Raw genomic sequence first — 24,569 nt, 5'->3', positions numbered from 1 at the left:
CATTGTCTAAGTCTTTTCTGATTATAGAACCAGAAAGTTACACAAAGCACATCCTGCTTTAAGTGACGCTGTAAATGCACCTTAAAATTGAGGTTAACAGAAACAATTTTGCCCCAAGTATAAATATTTTCCATATAATGCCAGTCCAGTCAAAAATCCAGAATGCTTGGTTACAACATTTTAATGGGAAGAGCAGAGAGATGCTAAATCTTCATGTAGCTCATCTTTAGCCATCCTGCCAAGGGTTGAGTTTAAGCCCAGTGAGGTCACACGATAAATCTGTTCTTCATAAGGGAGCCACTCTTGGTAGCTGTGTCTGCATGAGCCTGATAACCAATGACCACTTTTGAAGAGAGGCCCAGGTGTTCCTTATACACACGCCTGAAAGCCAGAAGAAAGCAATTTTGTGTGAGGGCTATTAAAGATATCAATCCCCATTAGTTTTTACTTCCCACATTTCTTATGGTTCCTTTTAAAGAAATCCCATTTAAGAAATCTAGCGCCGTTTACAATAAAACAATTGCAGTGAAAAAAGAAAAACAATAAAAGGATACATTAAGACATTTTGTAAAATACAAAATACAAAGTGAAATCTATAAGATACATTAAAATGTGAAGAAAAAGTAAAAGCAACAAGTGAACATCATGGCCACACTCTAATGCATGATGTTGGTTCATTGTTTGCTTGCTTGTTTTTTTTTAATGTCAGCTGATTATATGTTTGTTGTTTTTTTACAGTTGTGTGATTTATGATTTTTAAAAAAACATTAGCTGCACAGAGTTATAAATTTGAGATGAGCTGCCATATAAATTGAGAGAGAGAAAGAGAGTGAGGATGTGCATAGGAAATTAATCTGTCTTTTCTAGGTGCCAAAAGGGCAGGAAGCATGGCATCAGGCTTTCTAAAGCCCATGGGACATTGCCACTGAAAAGGCCATCTCTCAGATAAGTACTCACCATACCTCAGTCTGGGAGGGCCCTCTGAAGGTGACACTCACCCAATATGAATTACTCCATCCCGGTTCTCTGCCTCTCGGGTCCAAATGGCAATTTTGTCCCCTTTGGCACGAATATTGATGACTGCCCCACAGACATCATCACTGTAGTCACAGAACATCTCTCCAATCAGGCACAGCAACTACAAAAAGGGGGCAGGAAGAAAATCCACATGAATATACAGGGAACCAGATGTCAGCATTTGTCTGATGTATCAGGCTTTTCCTGTCCCAAAGATAGTATTGATACTGGGGGGAAAAGAGTAGAATCTTGAGAGACAAATAAGAATTAATCTTTTCTGCACACTGTAAACTTAATAACAAATTATTAATTATAATTATTAGGAATAATGTCTGCAAAATACAAAAAAGAAATCCAGTATTTAATATTACATATAATTACGGCGACAAGGATTGCCTTTTCCTAGAAATGGAAAAACTAACTCCAAGTGAAGATGAAATAATAAGAAAGGTTATGGATTGTGCTGAAATGGACAAACTAACTAAAGAAATCCAGGGGAAAGAAGAATCAGAATTCTACCAGATATGGGATAAATGGTATAGATGGATGGAGGAAAGAAACGAGAATCAATTAAGGAATATAACAAAACTAAAAAAATAATAGTTATGAGTTAAATAAGAGGGTTAAGAATGGTGAAATCCAAATGAAATACAGTAGAAGGGGAAGTAATATGAGCGGTATCGATTGATAATTGCTATTAGAAACAACAGGAAGCCCCTGTTCATATTGTATTGTGTAAATGTGTACATCTAAGTTTTTTGTGTGTGTGTGTGTTTTATATGTTTGTTAATTTAAAAAAATTATAAAAAAAAGAAAAATATTTAAATCAAAACCAGGTCTACATTCTTGGACTGCAAGAATCCAAGTGACCCACACAACATTAACAAAAAAATAGAGCTTCCTCTATGTAGTTTGTTCTCTTAAGTTGCCTACTGAAGGTCTGGATTTTCTTCTGTCCAGGTAGCTGCTGGAAAAGAGGGGGAAGGAAAGCACACCAGATTTCTAAACTGATGGCTTTCAAACACCTTTTAAATTAGTCTGAAGGCATAGTGCCCACCTCAGAATAACCTAGCGTGGCCTCGTTTGTGGAAGGAATTACTGAAACAGAACAATTACATTAGTAGCCTTATCTACTAAAGGGACACAGAGATGAGCCAGCAGTGTGCAGCAGCTGACAAAAAAGCCAACACAGTTCTGGGCTGCATAAACAGAGAGATAGAATCAAGATCACGTGAAGTGTTTACCACTTTAAAATGCCTTGGTAAGGCCACACTTGGAATACTGCATTCAGTTTTGGTTACCACGATGTAAAAAAGATGTGGAGACTCTAGAAAGAGTGCAGAGAAGAGCAACAAAGATGATTAGGAGACTGGAGGCTAAAACATATGAAGAACGGTTGCAGGAACTGGTTATGTCTAGTTTAATGAAAAGAAGGACTAGGGGAGACATGATAGCAGTGTTCCAAAATCTCAGGGGTTGCCACAAAGAAGAGGGAGTCAAACTATTCTCCAAGGCACCTGAGTGTAGAACAAGAAGCCATGGGTGGAAACTAATCAAGGAGAGAAGCAACTTAGAGCTGAGGAGAAATTTCCTGACAGAACAATTAATCAGTGGAACAGCTTGCCTCCAGAAGTTGTGAATGCCCCAACACTGGAAGTCTTTAAGAAGATGTTGGATAGACATTTGTCTGGAATGGTATAGGGTTTCCTGCCTAGGGAGGGGGTTGGACTAGAAGACCCCTAAGGTCTCTTCCATCTCTGCTATTGTATTGTATTGTATTATGAGCTTTTGGATCCATTACAGAAATATGGCCACAATCCAAAGAACCACCCGGTTTGCGAAATTAATGGAGCAGAGGGGGAAATAGAAGTTGAATTCTGCTTACTTACAGTCTCTAACCAGAAACGGTCAAGTTCTGTACGCCGCTGCTGCTTAGCCAAAGTGATAAGCCAACGACCACCATGCTTGTTCCAGTTATCTTCCCACATGGGTTCGATACCATCCTGGTAGAAAAATGTCAAAGATGATAATTGCTTGCCATGTACAGAATAAGGAAGGTAATCTAGATGAAGAAAATTGAGATTCTGTTGCCAAAGCAACAAAAGATAAAACATGTTTTAAGTCCAGAATGTCCAGATAGCATTTGGAAGAGATTCAGATAGGCATCATCCTAACTCACTGAACTAGGAGGAGGAAGGACAACACAGTCAGATTTATAGCCAGTCTCAATAAAAGTAATTTTAGGATTCTTGCTGTTGATTTCTTGGTCTGGCCTACCTAATGGAACTAATACCACCTTGTATGAATCATACATATGAGTCATACACATTCTCACTATTTATTAAGCTATAGATACATTCAGATGGGAAGCACTGGTTTTATGCCAGCAAGCAAAGCATAAAATTAAATCATTATTCCCTAATATGGACAACTTCCAAATATGCTGACTTCCCAGCCAGCATAATTATTGCAGATAAAAGTCCTGTATTAGGACAATGCACAAGCTGAGAGAGTTAAACTTTATAATAAAGGGATCCAAAATATTGTCTCTCTATTTACCTTCATATAAGAGACCCTCATGTCACAATTCAATAGGTTTGGGGTCATGTTGTCAGGACTTAACAAGTTCTGGAGAAAACTTACTTTGAAAAGAGAGTAATCACAGCCAGATGTCAGCTTGCTAGCTAGTTGGATATGGCTATATAGTCTGCAATTTCAAGAACAGGAGAGAGATGTTATGCAATATAATTGATGGATATTATTTCAATAAGAAATCAATTGCATAGGTATCTCCAAAACTCCAATTTTTTTCACTAAATCCAGGTTCACATCACAGAAAAGCAATCTTAACTTCCTAGAGTACCCATTTGGCCTAACTATATTTTATATATTTCAAATGGCATTTTTAGCAAGGAGATAACTAATTTCATTGTATTTATTTTATACAATGACAATAAATACTACTATACAATTCATTTTCCAAGCATTAATGTCAGTGCTATTCATTTTACCTTCATAATTATTTAAGGAATAGTTAAATTAAGATAAAGTATTCAGTGCCTAGAATTTTCTGTATAGAATGAACCAATGAGAAGGAAAGGAGGGAGGGAGTCCCCCCCCCCAACAATGACGTTATGGGTGAACAGTTTTCTCATTGGCTCATTCTGTAGGTGTTTTAGGTGACTAAACATTGTTTTTACAGGTCCTTAAAGGGGAGAATTGGCTCAGTGGCTTCACAGATACTCCATCACAGCAATTGCCCTGAATTGGGAGGGTGGGCATATATACAAATATACACTATCCTTCTGATTCCATTTTAATATTCAGACAGGATTAATGCAGGCTACAGTATTTGGAGTCTGCAGATTCTTCCCAGACAAAAGAAGCCATGGTGAAATGGACAAAAAATGGATTCATCTGCCCGGTTTCTTCCACAGTAGATAGCAAGACTTGTTCCTTTTTTCCCTTTCCACGTGGAGGCTCCCAGTTTTTCTTTCTCTTGTATGCAAAGTGGTGGTGGTTTGCTACTCCAGGACTATCCCTCCTTTTCATCATCACTACCAACCTTCAACACCCTGTTCCTAGTGCCTCTTTGCACGTAGCCATTAGAGAACATATCTTCCCTTTCTCCTCCATTAAAATTACATGAAAATACACCTATAGCGACTGGGGAAAGCACCTGATTGTGAGATTACAATCAGCTGTACTTTTAGCAGTTATTTTAAATGCATTAGAAGAGAAGTAACTTCCCAGTGATTTCTTTTTTATAGTAACTGTTCAGATCTCTTTCTATCTATCTATCTATCTATCTATCTATCTATCTATCTATCTATCTATCTATCTATCTATCTCTTTCTTTCTTTCTTTCTTTCAAACAGCAGCAAATGCATGCTAGATGTTCTGAAAACATGGATGGAAAAGACAATCTATTTTTGCCTTTTGTGTGAAGTAGGGGAGGTAGGATATTTTTATTCTTCCAGGACAATTAGTAGCTTGGGATAGGAAACTGGATGAATGTCATTAAACAACAGCAATAACACACTGCTATTTATTAGCTAGAAGTCTTCTAGTTGCTTCACTGAGTTTCTGTATTGCAGAGTACGGAGCAATTTACAAGAAGGCTGCTTTTGGAATTGCCCACAGAACTGACACCAAATTTTGTAGTCTGCAGTTCACTTGAGAGATACGGTATAGGACAGTTTTTGCTACAATACTGTAGGCTCAGGTAGTTACTCTCCCGAAAATAAGGATCCAGTCTGCATCTCAAATGCAGATGTACCTCAAGAATTCTTTAACAGGAAACTAATACAGGTGGTCCTTGGCTTACAACAGTTCGTTTAGTGACCATTCAAAGTTACACCGGCACTGAAAAAAGTGACTTATGACAGTTTTTCACACGATCTTTCCAGCATCCCCATGATCATGTGATCAAAATTCAGATGCTTGGCAACTGGTTCATATTGATGACCATTGCAGTGTCCCAAGACCATGTGATCCCCCTTTTGTGACCTTTTGAGAAGCAAAGTCAATGTGGAAGCCAGATTCACTTAACAACCGGGTGACTAACTTATCAACTACAGTGATTCATGTAACAACTGAGGCTAGAAAGGTTGTGAAATGGGGCAACATTCATTTGACAAATATCTCACTTAGCAACAAAAACTTTGGGGTCCATTGTGGTCATAAGTCAAGGACTACCTGTATTGATCTAAATGCCATTTAGGAAAGAGCTGCTTTCCATTACTGATTTGCTTAGGAATACCTTTGTATTCACTGAGTTACTTAGAGAGCTACAGATACCTTAAGGCATTAGAATAAGGGAGGCCTTTCTCTATTTCAGTAAACTATATTATAACAAGTCCCTCTATTTGTTGCCAGTGGGGTGGGGGTGGGGGACTATAGCAAGGTGGCATTTGCAGTATTAATAATTTTTACAGAAGTTCTCCAGAATCTATTTGTTCTATTTGTTCCCCTCTGACCAATGTGGACATATTTCTGTTTGATCCACATGCCAAATGACATAACCTACCATCATATTACTTCTTCAGGATTGAATGATTGAAATATTAACATTCACAGAATAAGCTAAGTATACACTCACGCCCAGAAATCTTCCACAGTATCAAACTTGGTAACAAGCCGCAAGTTATTTTGCCAAGTTTTGCTCTTGTCATTTTTGAAGAACCACAAGGCCCACCTATGAATTAAAGGAAGGTACAGTGAAGTTACTAACCAGAACAAAGTCAGGGAAGTGCTCTTTGAAAGCCAAGCCAAATTATCCTCATGCTTCTTAATGCTTGTTTTGGGGAATCGATAAGTGTTCCATGCTCAGCTCAGTCTAAGTGTAATCATAATTGATATTTTATAACCAATACATACTAAATTTTCAGTTTAGAATACCTGAAAAAAAACATCAGGCTTTTCTCTTTCTCCTTTTTTTTTGTACAGTAAAGAAATATAAAAATGGAAGTTAGAGTATCTTATGCAATGGTGGGTTCAGGGGTAGGTTCCTGTCAGTTCTAACCTCTTCTATAGAAGAGGTTCCACAAATCTACAGTGCCGTTTAGAACCGGTTCCAGCTCCCACCCCCCCGCCCGTCTGCACATCATCAAGATGAAGAGCGAGAGGAGGAATTCTGAGAGTTGAAGTCCACAAGTCTTAAAGCTGTCAAGTTTTGTCAAGAACACCCTTGGGGTTTTTTTTTTCTAAAGGGTTAGGGGTGCAAGGGTCTTGTAACTTGACCACTTTAAGACTTGCGTGCTTCAAATGCCAGAGTTTCTGAGGCAACATTTTGGTTGCTAAGCAAGAGCGTTGTTAAGTGAGTTTCACCATATTTTACAAGTTGGCCACGCCCACCCTGTCACATGACTGCCAAGCCACTCCCACCTGGTCACATGGCCAGCAAGCCACTCCCACCCGGTCATATGGCCAGCAAGTCACTCCCACCCAGTCAAATGGCCAGCAAGCCACTCCCACAAAGCAGGCCACAGCTACAGAAGAGGTTCTAAAAAAATTTGAAACCCACCACTGGGTGGGTTGCTCCCGGTTCGGCCCAGTTCGGCCGAACCGGTAGTAACGGCAGCGGGACGCCCCACCCACCCACCTGCATTGTGCGTGCAAGTAGCATGCCCAAGTGGTAGTAAAAATATTTGCAACCCACCACTGATCTTAAGTGTTTGATAATGAACAAATACTTTGTTTGGAGAATGTGATTCCTGCTCATAAGAGAAAAAAGATCTAGGACAGTTTAATACACCTGTAAGCTGAGAGCATTTTCTTATGTGGTATCTATAAAACCCACAGATGTACAGAAGTTTCGTAACTGCTTTTTGAGAACAAACCACCAAACATTTCTTGAAAATATATACAATATATCTGTTCTAGTATAATTAAATGCTTCCTTTAGCAACATTTAAATGTATGTGTTCAGGATACTTATAGTTCATAAAAGGAATAGCAAGTAAGAAAAAAGAATATTGAGGCCCAAGAACTGGACATTGGACTGGACATTGGATGTAACAAAATAAAATGGTATACCCCATTTTATTGCTAATACCTGTTCTGCAGGGGATGCTTGGTGATGTGCTCCACAACTGTCTCCTCTCTCTTAGTCTTGTGCTTCTGATGTTCTTCATGTGTGCTTGCCTAATGTTTGAACAAATGGGCAATGCTATGGCAATTGACAGGATAGTCATTTCTCCCAATTGTTTTCCTGAAATCTTTACTAAACAATAACACAAGCTAAGGATGATAACCCCTGTAACAATAAGGCATTACAGATTAAATAAAAGCCAACAGGTTTTTTTTTCAGAAATTGAGAAGCCCATACATTTCAGGCCTATGTTCTTTCTCAAGCGCAAATCCAAAACTAGAAAGTTTTTATCTGGAAATACAGCTTTAAGAAATAAAACTTATCTACGTGCTTTTTCTCCAGAACTGGAGAAGCAAATTATTTTTCAAAGTTTAGAAAGTTTCATATTCCCAGGCATACTAAGATTTTTTCCCCCCAAGACCTGTTCTAGCTCCAAGGAAAAACTAGTCTATTTCATGTATTTATGATCCCAAACAGACATAGTTCCTACTGCATGAAATATTTCCTGGAAAAGTGTGAGAGCCACCATCTCAAAGGATTGGAAACAGAGTGAATAAACAATTATTGACTTAAACTGTATTAGCAAAATTACAAGCTCCCAAAATGTCTAACTTTTTTCCAAATCTTTAGTCAAAGTAACAGGAAAACAAACAGTTTGAGGCCCCAGACTTTAGTGTCATCTTCATTTTACACAACAATCCCTAAATCAAACAGAGAAGAAAGGTGACATATAGATTTTGCAGATTTTGCTTAAAAACCAATTTTGTTGTATTTAAGTACAATGACAATAAAGATTATACTTATACTTAAGAGCTAAGGAGAGTAAATAGATCTATGAAGGAAGACTTACTGCCCAATGAGCTGATGGCCTCATTTTCATATTAGCTAGTTTAGGAAAGTTATCTTGGGCCTGCTTGTGTTTTCTTCAAGCAACAGCTTGAAAATTGTTTTCATAAGCAGAAATTTTATTTTCCTGTTCCCTCATTTAGTGTTGTAGAATCAGTATAGCATGGTAGACACAGTTTATATGTTCTCCTAGCATAGATTCAGCACCTTTAGTAGACCTACTATCACAACTACAGTAACAAGAAATGAGATTTCCCCAACATGCAGAATTTCTTTTGTTATTTTTAAAGATACAGAAAATCCCCCATTATAGTTAGGAATACAGGAACGTTGCTAGTTAAGTCATAGAAAAGTTTTCCATGCAGTTTAGGCCATATGATGTAGGTCTTCCAATTTACTTAAGCAGTGTAAGATCATGGTTTGGAATACATGTCAGGTTCTAAGGATTCACTGTGTGTATTTGCTTGAAAGTATATTGTATCCCATTGTATTCAATTGAATTTAAGTCCTGCATGATACAAAGCAGAACCTCACTTCCAATAGATGAATCAGCCTTGCTATATTTCTTCCCCAACCAAAATGAGTCCTCAAGAAGTTGAGCATGGAATTGAATAATTAAGACCCCATTTTGGTGAATACTATCTCTGCAGATTGCAACGAGAAAAAAGGAGAGAAAGCTCAGTAAAAAATGACAAAATTCAATATTACCTACCATCTTTGCTGCTGCCATATTTTACACAATATTTTTTCCAATTCTTTTTACCAAGAAAGTACTTGGGGAATCTCTTTAAATCCCCAAACCAGACAGGCTCTTCTTCGAAAGACAAGAGAGTTGAGTGTATTTCATTTGTAGAACCTGTTAACTCCCTTTATTGGGTGGAGCATGACATGCATGGCAAAACAAGGTCATTAGAATGCCTTGAATGTTAAAGGACCTGAGTCCATTTCTCTATGACAAAATTAGAACAAAAAAATGAAGCAGAGATCTGGGAGGGAGGGAGGGTCACTGTGAAACTGAAAACAAGAGGAATGCTGAAGGACAGCAATTGTAGAGTAGAAAATGGATGTGGGTTTATTTTTTTTAAAAAGAGGCTAGCATTTGAAGAACAGGCCATTTTCCCAAGTCAAATTACATGAGATTCCATCAAGGTTTTAGGAAGCTCTTAAGCATCATGATGCCAGTTGTCATCTATCAGCCTGTCCTCGTCTGCTTATTTGGTCTGGGCCCATCCCACATCAAGTAGAGGGAAAAATAACTGGATGCTGTACCTAGAAAAAGCTTGGGACATTTTCCTGTTCAGGCCAAGAGAATAATCCTCCTGTCCTCATTCTGCCTAGAGAACCCCCTGACTGATACAAGGTACTGATCCCTGTTTTATTTGGCCAGCTAGCTTCATTGAGCTTTTACAGGGCTGGCCACTTGGCCCAAACAGTTCTGATAGCTGTCATTTGTTTCAGGTATTGCTTCTCAAGGCAATGGCCTAATAGGGTGGGTGGGGGGACTATTAATGCTGTTTGCTTGCTTGCTTAGACAAGTGATTGAACAGGTAGCCATCAGGAATGAATGTCCTCCTTTTTGGATGGTGTGGAAGCAACCACAGATACTAGCATTCAGCTGTATGCCTGTAGCTGTCTCAAAGCAGTCTGACTGAAAATAGCGTTACAATTTCCAAAGTGTAGCAATAAAGAATCTCATGGCACCTTAAATTAACTTATTGCGGTATAAATCCTTGTAGCCCACAGTCCACTTCATCATGTACATAAAATCTATTTAAGTTTGCACATATCCATGAGTGTATTGGTAAACTTGATAAGCAGCTAAATCAGATTTTAAAAAGCTCTTAATATTATGTCAGTATTTCAAGTGACTATTGAAAAATGGTCTTGATCAATCTTCCCTAGCTTGGTGTCCTTGAGATGTGTTGAACGCCAGCACCTATAATTCTTAAACCAGAAGACTGGGATAACACACAAACATGTTTTCACTGGTAAACGAATTTACCCATTCTTTCATTTAGCGTCAGGCTCCAAAAACCAAGAAAAACATGTTGCAGAGTTACTTCTAAGTAGTTTTCTTTATTGTTCCTCTTCAGTAGACAGCTAACTAAAGCAAGTACTTGCATCATTAAAATTATACTCCAATAACTCCCAGGAAGAAGCCAGAGGTGTGTTGCTGCCAGTTTGGCCCGGATTGGGCGAACTGGTAGTAGGGGCGGTGGGAGGCTTCGCCCACCAGTCCGGACTCTTCTGCGCATGAGGGTGCCCGAACCAATAGTAAAACATTTGGCAACCCACCACTGGAAGAAGCTATCTTGATCTCTTGGTCCTCTGGAATGCAGCCCCTCCCTCCTGGAAATCCAGGTTATATTCCACCACATTTAGGCCATAAATAGATAGAATTCCAATTAAATAGAATTCCAATTAATAAGATGTACTTCTGTGATTTTATGCTGGAGTTTCCATTTATAGCTCCCTATTCAAGAATGATCACTATAGGATTACCATATCCTGCAGACAAAATCGTTCGACTTTCTCAAGTTTTCTGATGTCAGGTTTATGCTAGGTGTTTTATTTCCTGCTTTTCTTCACCCTGTAAATAGAGAGGGAACTTTATCCTATGTGCATTTAATGCAGTAAGTATTTCCTGGTAATAGTATCCTACTGAAAGATGAGAATGTGGCTGATATTATTAAACATTAGCATTATGTACCTGAAGAAATTCAGGGATACGTTTAGCATCTAGTTTTGTGGTAGGCTGTGGTCCCAATACTGGTAATCCTCGATTTATGACCATAGTTGAGCCCAAAATTGCTGTTGCTAAGCAAGACAATTGTTAAATGAACTTTTCCCCATTTTACAGCTTTTCTTGCCACATTGGTTAAGTGAATCACTGCAAAGTTAGTACATGATTGTTAAATGAATCTGGCTTCCCCATTGACTTTGCTTGTCAGAGGGTCACAAAAGGAAATCACATGACTCTGGGCACTGCAACCGTCATAAATATGAGTCAGTTGCCAAGCAGCTGAATTTTGGTTAGGTGACCATAGGGAAACTGCAATGGTCATAAGTGTGAAAAACAGTCATAAGTCACTTTTTTTCGGTGCCATTGTAACTTCGAGCAGCCACTAAACCAACTGTTCTAAGTTGAGGACTATCTGTATTGGTGTCTTTTTATTACACATCCTGTTTATGCTGATAAGCAGCTCTTACAGGGGTACAGTTACAATAATATTGTACATATGTACATATCAGAGATGGGTTCTGGCCAGTTACTGCCAGTTAGCTGGATGCGTGCTGCACGCCCATGCATAATTCAATTAAAATTGTTCTCCGCATGCGCCGAACTTAAAAACAAGATGGCGTCGCCGACAGTGCTGACCGGAGAACCGGTTTAGGGGGCGGGGCAGCCTGGGTCGCTGCCGGTTCCAGTGACCCATGCTGTGATACCACTATCGGTTTGGCCAAACCAGGCCGAACCAGTAGGAACCCACCTCTGGTACTTATGTAATACTGTACATATTACAGGAAATAATATGCCTATTATTTAAACCTGTGAGAGAAAATTACTATAAGTAATTACTAACTGTAAGTCACTGATGATGGCAGTAGTTTTTATTGGAGAACTGGCGATGTTCTCTCACTTTTCTTCTTCCAGATTTTCCTTGTTATTTCTCAGCATTTGGTGATCTATTTTTCATTCTTTGGAATGAATATGATAGTTTCTGTCCCAGGTTTTGCAATGCCTTCCCTATTTGGTGCCCATCAGAAATGCAGATACAGCAGATAGCAGATCTGTACTCCCCCCAAATATGTTTGGTGGGCTGAGAAAAGGAGCTACAGATTTTGTACTGTGTTTGAGTAAAACCTGGAACCATGTAACTATGTATAGAGAACAATGTGTCCCTCCCCCCACCCCCACTATCCATCCATCTATCCATCCAGTTTGGCATAGTGGTGAAGGTGCCTGGACTGGAAACCAGAAGAGTGTGAATTTATACCAGGGACGTGCAGTCAGGGGAGGCAGGGGAGGCGGGGCCTCACCAGTCTCATGAGGAAAAGAAAAGAATTTTTAAAATAATTTAAAAGGCTAAGGTAGTTGTTGCCAGACTCTAGAGTCACAGTGACTCTGAGTCTGTTTAGTATTAACTGTAGGGGGAGGCGAGAGAACTATGGGCCTCCTTTACATAAGGAATTTTTCGCCTTTTAACCCTTGCTCAGAGTTAAGCAAGGGTTAAAAGGCAAAAAATTCCTTATGCAAATGAGGCACATGATTCTCTCGCCTCCTCCTGCAGAGGGCACTTTGTTTAGAGGTTTTTTTAAACAGTTAAGCAGAGTCATTCACGTGGTGACTCTAGCAGCAACTATCCTAGCCTGTCTGGCCCTGGCTAGACCAAATCTTGCATTTTTATTTTTGCATTTTCATCCTGGCGGACAAGATGAGAGTTGAAATCCTCTGACACTGCTGAAAGGTATGTGGGTCAGAGGGAGGGGGCAGGGGGGAGGAATTCAAGTAATTGTAATTTGTTTTTAGTGTGTGTGTGTGTGTGTGTTTGTGTGTGTGTGGTGTTGTTTTTTTTTACCCGCCTCTGCTGGCGCGCGGGCTGGCACATTTATTTTTATTTTTTATTTTTTTATTTTTTAAAGCCATGCTGCCTCGGCCTGCCATAGAGCAAAACATGTCCTGGTTTGTGGCCGGGAGGCACGCTGGCACTTTAAAGTGCATGCTGCCGCCCCGGCCATACAGCGGGGCGACGGCATGCACTTTAAAGTGCCAGTGCGCCTGTCTGCCATAGAGCGGGCTTGTTCTCTGCTTTAAGGGGGCTTTGCATGGGAAGGAGGGCTCTGCTTGGCTTTCCCCCCTCTCCTCAGGGGCAGCTGGGGTGAGGGGGGTGGATGGCGTGTGCACGCACACTATTCCAGCTGGTGGGGGGGAGGCAAAATGCCACAAGGAAAATCCTGCCGCGCGAGGGTGGGCGGAGGCAGGGGGCTCTGCCAACGCCAGCCGCTGCTGCCCCTCTTCAGTGCTTCTGGTGTGCAAGGCTGCTCAGGGAGATTATTCATTTCTTGCGTTCAGACGCTTGGCTTAAAGCCCCCCCGCCGCCCCCCTCACCCAGCTATAGCAAGTGAGTGCGGGCTCCGAGGCGAGTCCTCCGATCCTTATGCGGTGGAGAGATGAAGCCTGCAGCTTGTCCTACCCCCCCTTCCCAAGCAGGTGCCCCCCCTCCTCCTCCTCCTCCTCCTCCTCCTCCTCTTCTCCTTCAAAGGCAAGAGGCTGGCAGGTTTTTTTTTTCCGGAGCGGCTTGGACCCTGCCTAGATTGGAGGTGTGGGGGCAGGAGAATATAGAGGTCCTGCCCGCTTGCCTCACTGGCGGTGAACCTCACCACACGTCACGTCATTTTCTACATATGTATAGCCAGGTTGATGTAATGGGGAAGACAATGGCTTAAATGCTGAGGCATGAAAGTCGACTGGATGACCTTGAATCAGTTGCTCCCTCTCTCTCAGTTCAACTTACCTTTCCTTTTCTGAGGAAAATAGTATTACTTATTATTTATAAAGTAATTTATCACTAATATTACGGTACTTATAAAGTAATAAAGATGGGATAAGAATAGAATTGAATAGAATGTTACAGTCATAAAGTCGTAAGTGGGAGACGATGGGTGATAGGAACGATGAGAAGATTAATAGTAATGCAGACTTAGTGAATAGTTTGACAGTGTTGAGAGAATTATTTGTTTAGCAGAGTGATGGCAAGTGATTACATAAAAATGTAAATAAATATATCACAAATAAATGGTTAATAGTTTTTGAAAGTAAAGTAGAGCTTTCAATTAGGCAATCAATAAAGTCCAGCAATGAACTAATTAATCTGATATTAAGGTTTCTGAACAGAAATTCTTAATATTTATATGTATATATTATTATTCTATTTAAATAGAATACAACAAATAGAAATATTTATTAGAAAAAACAATGTTTAGTGTTTTGATTTGGCACCTCTTTGATATGGGCAGAGTGCTTGAAGTTATTTATAAACTGCATGAAAGGCAATAATTCAGCTGGCAGAAAGGGTGAGCTTCATTCATTTCTTGCATGTCCTGCATCTTTGTTTATATATGTATATATTCCTATTCTTTGCCAGGAAAAAAGTGCATTCCTGTTTTCAAAAATAGAGAAAAAGCATTTTTTTTTCAAAAGCTGTCAAATCCCCCAAACACCCTAAACTCTTCACTGATAAATTTAATACAGAATAAACATGCTAACAAAATATAAGACATTATTGTCATTTGTTTACACAGCAAGAAATAATCTTTAAAAAGTTTCCACTTTCTTTTGTTTTCATAACCAATAAATGTAACTTTAGGTTGATTTCTTCTGATTTTATGAGAACTAGCTGTTAACTACAATGACTAGATTCATACACTGTGTTGCTATGCTATGCTTTTGTTTGGCATGTTGTGTGAATTTGGCATTGTGTTTCATAATTATGTATACACACACACACACACACACACATATATATGTATACACACATACATACATACATACACACACACACACACACACTTTTAGAGTGGTTTGCATCAATAGCAATAGCGCTTAGACTTATATACCACTTTATAGTGCTTTACAGCATTCTCTAAGCAGTTTACAGAGTCAGTGTACTTCCCCCAACAATCTGGGTCCTCATTTTACCAATCACGAAAGGATGTAAGGCTGAGTCAACCTTGAGCTGGTCAGGATTGAATTCCTGGCAGTCAGCAGAATTAACTTGAAATACTGCATTCTAACCACTGCACTATCACACCTCATCAACCCAGTCACTTGAACTTATTCAACAAATTATAGTTAAAGAAACACAGGAATATTATTACAGGTGACCCCTGACAAGCCTAGGTAATCCACTTATGCAGAGAGAATACAGAGTGGCAGATTTAGGGCTGAAACCGAACCAATGACAGAAAATGCAGAAACAGATTCATACAAGCTTTCTCAAATAAACACCCCAGGAAATATTTGAGATGGAGCAGTCAGCTTAATATACAGAAAAGAAAGGACATAGGATTATGTAATCGAAAGCAAAACAGAAAGAATAGGATAGTAAGAAAAGATTAAACAGACAGGTGGAGAAGTAGCCTTAAATTGTAAATGCTTGGAACTCAAAGTTGTCGCAGGAGTGAAACAAGAATCCATCTGAAGATATGAGCACCTAAGATGTCCAAACAGCATGATGGGACAGTGTTTCTCATGCTGCCTGGGGAATTCTGGGAGTTAAAGTCCCCACATCTTAGGTAAAGGTAAAGGTTCCCTTCGCACATATGTACTACTTGTTCCCGACTCTAGGGGGTGGTACTCATCTAGGTTTCAAAGCCAAAGAGTCAGCGCTGTCTGAAGACGTCTCCGTGGTCATGTGGCCGGCATAACTAAATGCCAAAGGTTCACAAAACGCTGTTACCTTCCCACCAAAGGTGGCCCCTATTTTTCTACTTGCATTTTTATATGTTTTCAAACTGCTAGGTTGGCAGAAGCTGGGACAAGTAATGGAAGCTCACTCCTTTACGCAGCACTTGGGATTTGAACCACCGATCTTTCTGATCGACAAGCTCAGCGTCTTAGCCACTGAGCTACCGCATCCCTAAACCCCCACATCTTACAGTTGCCAAAATTGAGAAACACTGCTATAACATCTTGAGATGCAAGTTTAAATTACATTTGGATAGCAAAGGTAGTAGAAAGAGCAGATCTTTGAGATCTAAAAAGAGAAAAAAAGAAATGTCCAGAAAAGAAAATGACTCCTTCAAAGATAGCCCATTTTTAACATGTTTGCTGTGAATAAATCAAAATAGATATATACCTAATCAATCTGCAGAACACTTTTATGGATGAATCAAACAAATTGATGGCTCACATTTCTTTTGCTCAGGTGGACAATAGTACTATAATACTAATGTTTGATGTATCTATCTACCGATATATTTAGTAAGTTGCTTTCATTTTAAATTCTTGCCCTAATAATCAAGCATGTTGGTCTCTTACCAATACTGTCTGCAGTTCTTTCCTGCCTGTCCAGAAATTTCTTTTTGGGGGTCAAAATGGAGACCAAGAAACCCCCCCCCCCCCCTCAACTCATTTCTCCAAAATATCTGCTTTGTTTAAAAGTAACAAACAGTGGTATCTGGAGATTCAGAAGAGGTATTATTATTATCTCTGAACTTCTGAAATTCATACATTCAGACTGATGAAGCAGAGCTGTCATTAAGGATATGCAGTGCACCTAGCCCGGCTTCACCACACCAGAGTGGAACAGAAATCAATATACAAGTTTTTCAAAAAGCTCACAATATATATATCTAGTTTCAGAAATCCTTACATAATAACCATCACCCAGATGGATGCCTGAGGAAGCAGAGAACAGTTTTGGCCATTCTAAGCCAGCATGATAACATTGCAGTTGTTAGGACCAAGACTTATTTGTGTACATTTTCCATGAACTTGCAGTTCTTACATACATTGTACATTGCCCCAATTGGATGCAAAGCTCCAAAATGTTTCATGAATTTAAATTTTTATTCCTAAGGTTTCATTCCTGTGTCCTTTATTTGAAAGTCTTATATGTTTTTATCTGTATTCACTGACATTTGTATTGATTCAGGTGATCCATGATCTAATCTCAGTTTCTTCAGGAGAAAAAGCAGTGCAAGCCCCCTCTTAATAATGTCTGCTTTTTGTAATTCAAGATGTAAAATTTTCCCTACAGATGGAGACTCAACGTTAACTTGTTTTCAACACTTTTCTCCATGGAACAGTAACCCATTCTCCTGTCAATCATGTCATCTGCAATCCAATATGGTACAAATACATAATGCAGAGCACAGGCGGAAAAACAAATTCCAAAATACATGAATTGTGTAATTCATTTATTATCAAATGTACTCCTGCAATGTAATATATTACATCTACTCAGTGGAGTTATATTCTTTTAAATTTTACATAAAGTTTGTTGTTGTTAGTCACGAAGTCGTGTCTGACCCATTGCGACCCCCCCCTGTCCTCTACCATCCTCTGGAGTTTAAGCTTACACCTACTGCTTTGGTGACTCCATCCAGCCACCTCATTCTCTGTTGTTCCCTTCTTTTTGTCCTCAATTGTTCGCAGCATTAGTCTCTTCTCCAGTGAGTTCTTTCTTCTCATTAGGTGGCCAAAGTATTTGAGTTTCATCTTCAGGATCTGGCCTTCTAAAGAGCAGTCAGGGTTGATCTCCTCTAGGACTGACCGGTTTGATCGCCTTGCAATCCAAGGGACTCACAGGAGTCTTCTCCAGCACCATAGTTCAAAGACCTCACTTCTTTGGCGCTCAGCCTTCCTTATGGTTCAGCCTTCACAGACATACATTGTAACAGGGAAAACCATAGCTTGACTATACACACTTTTTTTTAAAAAAATATATTTTATTCATTTTCACATTCCATTTTACAATCACTTATATACAGGGTATTTGCTATAAGAAAAAAAAAGAAAGATAAAAAAAAAAATAAAACAAAATAAAAAAGAAAACACAACTCATCATTCACAACCCCACCTGGCACTTCCATCCTCCATACACCCCATCTACCCCCTCCAACTTTCCTTTCCTCCCTCTAACACTCCCCTCCTACTTCCCTTTCCCCTCAAACCTTCCTTCTCCCCTTACTCCCAACATGCCCTCCTTACATTCCCCTTACTCCTTCCTTACTCCTCCCTCTTCTTTCCCTCTACCTCCCTCCTTGGTGTATGCCTTTATTCAAGTGTTGTTTAATCTGATAAAAAGTAAAATAAACCAAGGAAAAAAAATATAAAGAAAGAAAAGAGAAAAAAAAGGGAAAAAAACAACAACCGTATATAAGTGCATTCTTGTTCTTATTGAGACTATGTTAACACCCACCCACCCACCCCCCATAAATCCCCATCCCTAATCCTCCCGACTTCCCAGGGCCCACACCTGGCACTGCCTTCTATCTAAAGTATCTTGTGTTCGTATGGATTAAAAATAAAAGTAATATATTAAAGGAAAGAAAAACAAGAAAAAAGAAAGAAAAGAAAAAAGAAAAAAGAAAAAGGAAAAAAAAGAAAAAGAACTCTTTGTGTTAAGCTCAGCCCCCCATCTTTATCTATGCTTAAATAGTGTAAGTCATTCTATCTATATTTTATTCTCGTCTCTTGCTTCTTTGTTATTTACCCCAACCTCCTGTAGACTCTCCCGTTCCTCTTCCTTAACCTTGTATTCAGATAAACATTTATACAAATTTGTATAGGCATCAATATACAGTCTAACTCAAAAGTAATCCCTACCAGTAAAATTTAAGCAGCGTGGATCATTCCACATATTCAAATATTACTTTACAGAAAAATAATCAAACTTTCCCTTCTAATAGGATTTAAACAGCGTAAATAATCTTTCTTAACCATATTTTCAAACAGTAATTCAAAATAATCTAACCAAACCTTCCCTTCTTAGTAAAATTTAAGCAGCGTGGATCAAGTATTACTTTACACAAAAATCAGTTTACATTCTATCTTAAGATGATCCCGACCGGCTTTCCCTTCTAATAGGATTTAAACCACGTAAATCATTCCGCATGCATTTTACCCTCATCCCTTGCTTGTCTGATATTTACCACTATCAAATTTATGCAGACATTAGTTTAAGATCTAGCTCAAAATAATTTCACCAAACTTTCCCTTCTAATAAGAATTAAATAGCATGGATCATTCCACATATTCAAATAATACTTTCAACAAGAATCAGTTAACCTTCTGTTTTAAAAAATAATCTCGTCCAGCTTTCCCTTCTAACAGAATTTAAACAACATAAATCATTTTGCATCCTTTTACATATATACATTCAATATCACCCCACCAATATACGTAAATCATTCCGCATGCATTTTACCCTCATCCCTTGCTTCTCTGATATTTACCACTATCAAATTTATGCAGACATTAATTTAAAATCTAACTCAAAATAATTTCACCAAGCTTTCCCTTCTAATAAAAATTAAATAGCATGGATCATTCCACATATTCAAATAATACTTTCAACAAGAATCAGTTTACCTTCTGTTTTAAAGTAATCCCTTCTAACAGAATTTACACAACATAGGTCATTCCGCATTCATTTTACATATATACAATCAGTATCACCCCACCAATAAGTTCCGCTTTTTCTACCGGAGAGAGGTCGCAAACCCCCATTCAGTCCACAACTTTGACAAATATTTTAAAATGTCTAAATCCTCGATCTCCGCTTTTCTGCTTCTCCGAGGGAGGAAAGGCTACCCCCTCCATCTTGCAGCCATGTGGTCTGTTGCTTGCCTTCTCCTTCAGCTTGTCTCTCCTCTTTCCCAAGTGAATCAGGAAGTCCCGCCTTCAAAGTCTTGTAATAGAAATCTCGAGCCTCCGAAACAGAGTTAAGACGAAGTCTTTGATTCTCAAATGTGACCGTAATGCCGGCTGGGGCCTCCCATCTATATTGAATCTGTTGATTTCTAAGCTCTTTTGTTAAAAATGCATAGTCTCTTCTTGCTCTCAACATCTGGAAAGGTATTTCTTTGAAGACAATCAAGTCCTGGTCATCAACTCGCAGACTGTTATTATGAAACTTTTGCATAATCGCGTTTCTGGATTCTTTTGTGGAAAAATATATAATTATGTCCCTCGGGAGCTGTCGCTGTTCCGCTACCAACGAGTTCTGGCGATAGATTTTCCGAATCTGCCAATCAAAGTTAAGTCCCGGGCTTCCCACCGCATGGCTGAAGGCTTCAACAAAGGTCTGTTTCAGATTCTCTCGCTCCTTTTCGCGGAATCCTCTGACTCTTATTGCGAATGCCTTCTTATTAAAATTTATCATCACGAGCTGTTCTTGAGTGTCTCTAATTTTTTGTTGTAATATTTGAATATTAGTAGTCAAATTAAAATTAGCCTCCTCCAAGCTTTCCAATTTATTCTCTATTTCAGCAGAATAATCTGACAGGGCAGACACGGCTGCAAACGTATTCGCCTTCATTTGGTCAATTTTAGACTTTAAATCATCATATAGCTCCAATACAAATTCCTTAATGTCTTGTTTAAAATCATTAAACATTTGAAAGAAAAATTCCTGTGTTAAAAATTCTCCAGTAGAGGGCGTAGGAGACAAGGGCTGCGATTCCAGTATAGATTCTTTAGGCACATTTGCAGAGAGACGCTTCGATTTTGACCTGGGTGCCATTATAAATAAACAAATAAACAGCGCTTTCGCTCCCCTCTGTTTCCAAAAAAAAAAAATTTATTTTGTTAAGGAGCGGTCTGCAGGAAGGTAAAACCGGCTAAGTACATCCCCTATCAGTCACCAACGGAGAGAAATCGCCATTTTGAAGTCTGTTTAAACAAAGAAGGCTCTAAGACAAATGGTGCTGGTATTTAAGATAGTAATAAAAGCATAAATCTCACAGGAGTGGGACCCGCCCGTATTAATCCTAGCTTCAAACAACTTTGCTTTGTCCTGGGGGGGGGGCTCGCCTGTCTGGGGCTGCAAAAAAGGCAGCTGAGAAGAACTGGCTGGAGATAAAAGCTCCGCTCACGCTGGGTCTAATCTCTGTCCACAGCCAAAAAAAAAGAGAAAGGCTGTGGATTACGAATAGACCCTAGCACACAGAGCTACTCCCTGCCCCTTTCTTAGCCAAAAAGGGGTGATATCTATGATCTTATTTAGATATACAGACCAGATCTCTGAGAGGAGCTCGGTTGAGCCCTCCTCGGCAACAGGCTCCGCCCCCCCGGTCGACTATACACACTTTTGTTGGCAGCGTGATATCTCTGCTTTTCAGTATGCTGTCTAGATTTGGCGTAGCTTTCCTCCCCAGGATCGTCTTTTAATTTCTTGGCTTTTCTTGGAAAATTTTACAATGACTTGGATAAAACAGTACGAAACTTTGTGTGGAACGGCAAAAAGCCCAGAATTAAATATAAATATCTCAAAGATAAAAGAGCACAAGGTGGAATGGGTCTACCAGAATGGAAGACATACCATCAAGCAGCAACAACAATGTGGATAAAGGAGTGGGTAACACTAACCAATAAAAGAATTCTAACTATAGAAGGTTACGACTTGCAATGGGGGTGGCACAATTATTTATGGAGTGAGGGAAACAAAGTCCACAACTACTTTAAAGACATCATCTAAGAGGGGCACTGATAAATGATTGGCTTGAAATTAGAAGGAAATTCTATATCCAATTACCCAAATGGATATCCCCGACGGAAGCCCTGATATACCCAAATCTGATAAACTTCGACAAAAATGTCATTTATAAACAATTGTTAGATAACCAAAATAGATTAAACTCAAGGGAAAACTTGGCTGAAATGGGAATAAATATTGACTGGTGGCCATACTTTCAAATACAAAATAAGTATAAATCAGATCTAGCACAATTTGGCTTCCAGGACAGGGACCAGGAATTGGATAAAATTCTAATAGGACCAGACGAGAAATTAATCTCGAAAATATATAATTGTTTGCTAACTCGAAAAATGGAAACAGAAAGAGTGAAAGAAGTCATGGTAACCTGGGCCCAGAATATTGGCCACACAATTAAGTTAGATGATTGGGAAAGGGTATGGGAGTGGAACTTGAAATTGACGATGTTGACGGCCTACAAAGAAAATGTATATAAAATGTTTTACTGCTGGCATCTCTCTCCGACAAGACTGGCAAAAATTTCCACAAAATCATCGGCCAAATGCTGGAAATGTAAAATAACACTGGGCACATACTACCACATGTGGTGGACGTGTTCAGTGGCTAAGACATATTGGAAGCGAATAATAAGGTGGTTAAACGAAATTATGTCAACTAAATTAAACCTCAATCCGGAAATGTTTCTATTAGGGATAATAGATCCAAAAATAATTAAAACTAATCAATATTTACTCGTTCATATCCTGACGGCGGCAAGAATCTCATATGCGCAGTGCTGGAAGAAAGAAAATGCCCCCACTAGTACAATGGTTATGAATAAAATTTTAGAAATAGCGGAAATGAATAGACTAACAATGCTGATTAATGAAAAAGAAAACACAGACTTCTATAAAGTCTGGGAGAAACTGTACAAATGGTTTGATAAGAAAGACAATGAGAATTAATATATATAAATGAGATATTTTATTGACTTAAAATGACTTAGGGAACAATTTAAAAGAGATTATGATGTACAAAGACTAAGTAACAAATGAGATAAGATATATATTAGAGGTGAGAATTCACCTACAAGTAATATCAATAGACTACAGTGTTGAAAAAACTTTGACGATCTGATAGGAAAAATCCGTTATGAATACCTGCATAGAATTAGTAATCTAGCTTCATACTGTTTCCATTTTTTTTCTTCCCTCTTTTCTTTTCCCCTTCCTTTACTTACTTACCTTAGGTAGATATGTAGATAGGCAAGGTGAGATGAACTATGTATATATATGTATGAATTTTTGCCATTTGCGTTGTAAACATGTAATGAGTTCTATTGCTTTTTTTGTATTTTGTAAACCCTGTCTTTTTTACAACCCTTAATAAAAAATTTAAAAATAAAAAAAAAATTCTTGGCTGTAGTCCCCGTTTGCAGTGATCTTGGAGCCCAGGAAAATAAAATCTATTTGCCAAGAATTGAAAGGGCTGGATGCTATGATCTTAGTTTTCTTAATGTTGAGTTTCAAACCAACTTTTGCACTTTCCTCCTTCACCCGCATCAAGAGGTTCTTTAGTTCCTCTTTATTTTCTGCCATTAGAGTGGTATCATCTGCATATCTGAGGTTGTTGATATTTCTCTCGGCAATCTTAATTCCAACTTGTAATTCATTTAGCTCCACCTTTCTCAGGATGTGCTCTGCATGTAAGTTAAATAGTCAGGGCAACAGTATACAGCCTTGCCAAACTCCTTTCTCAATTTTGAACCAATCAGTGGTTCTGTGTCAGTTCTCACTGTTGCTTCTTGACCCACATATAGGTTTCTCAAAAGACAAATAGGGTGGTCTGGTAATCCCATCTCTTTAAGAACTTGCCACAATTTGTTGTGATCCACACAATCAAAGGCTTTAGCATAGTCAATGAAGCAGATGTTTTTCTGGAACTCCCTAACTTTCTCCATGATCCAGCATATGTTAGCAATTTAATCTCTAGTTCCTCTGCCTTTGAAATCCTGCCTATACTTCTGGTAGTTTTTGGTCCACATACTGCTGGAGCCTAGCTTGTAGGATTTTGAGCATAACTTTGCTAGCATGTGATATGAGTGCAATGATGCAGTAGTTTGAATATTCTTTGGCATTGCCCTTCTTTGAGATTGGAATGTAAACTGACCTTTTCCAATCCTGTGGCCAGTGTTGAGTTTTCCAAATTTACTGGCAAATTGAGTGTAGCACTTGTACTGCATCATCTTTTAAGATTTTGAATAGTTCAGCTGGAATATTGTCAGCTCCACTAGCTTTGTTGTTGCTCAGACTTCCTAAGGCCCATTTGACTTCACATTCCAGGATGTCTGGCTCAAGGTCAGTGACCACCCCATTGTGGTTATCAGGGACATTAAGCTTGTTCTTGTATAGTTCTTCTGTCTAATTTCATCACTTCTTAATATCTTCTGCCTGGTTCCACCACAAATCCGCGAAGCCCTTATCCGTGGAGACATAAGCGCGAAGACTAATTCTCACCATTCTAAGCGCTAAGGAAAAACGCAACCCTACCGCGATGACATAATCGCGGAGGGCAAATTCGCGCATTCCCAAGCACTCAGTACCCTAAACCTAACCCTAAACTTAACGCTAAACCTAACGCTAAACCTAACGCTAAACCTAACCCTAAACCTAACGCTAAACCTAACCCTAACCCTAAAACAAACCCTAAACCTAACCCTAAAACAAACCCCTAAACCTAATCCTAACCCTTACCTTAATTGAAGTCGGCTTTCTGCCGCGGCACCGTTTTAAAGCACCCTTCTGTTGCCGCGCTGTTGTCGCGGCGGTGATGACGCGCGGTGATGACGTCGCGGCTTTAGCGCCGCGATTTTATCACCGCGATTTTGACTAGCGCGGTTTTGTCGTGCCACG

General features: G+C 39.1%; 1 protein-coding gene across 1 annotated transcript; it reads right to left on the bottom strand.

The window, feature by feature from the left end:
- Positions 1-266: 266 nt before the first annotated feature.
- On the bottom strand, positions 267-9,185 carry EIF4E1B (eukaryotic translation initiation factor 4E family member 1B). Its single transcript, XM_032211751.1, has 7 exons — positions 9,168-9,185; positions 7,574-7,662; positions 6,119-6,214; positions 3,661-3,724; positions 2,907-3,020; positions 999-1,138; positions 267-381 (listed from the first exon to the last, which is right to left on the bottom strand). The coding sequence occupies exons 1-7, from the start codon at positions 9,183-9,185 to the stop codon at positions 267-269; spliced, it is 636 nt and encodes a 211-aa protein (XP_032067642.1).
- Positions 9,186-24,569: the final 15,384 nt, after the last annotated feature.

This window comes from Thamnophis elegans, chromosome 2 (assembly GCF_009769535.1).
Source record: "Thamnophis elegans isolate rThaEle1 chromosome 2, rThaEle1.pri, whole genome shotgun sequence".
NCBI lineage: Eukaryota > Metazoa > Chordata > Lepidosauria > Squamata > Colubridae > Thamnophis > Thamnophis elegans.
This window is presented reverse-complemented; position numbering and strand designations above follow the sequence as displayed.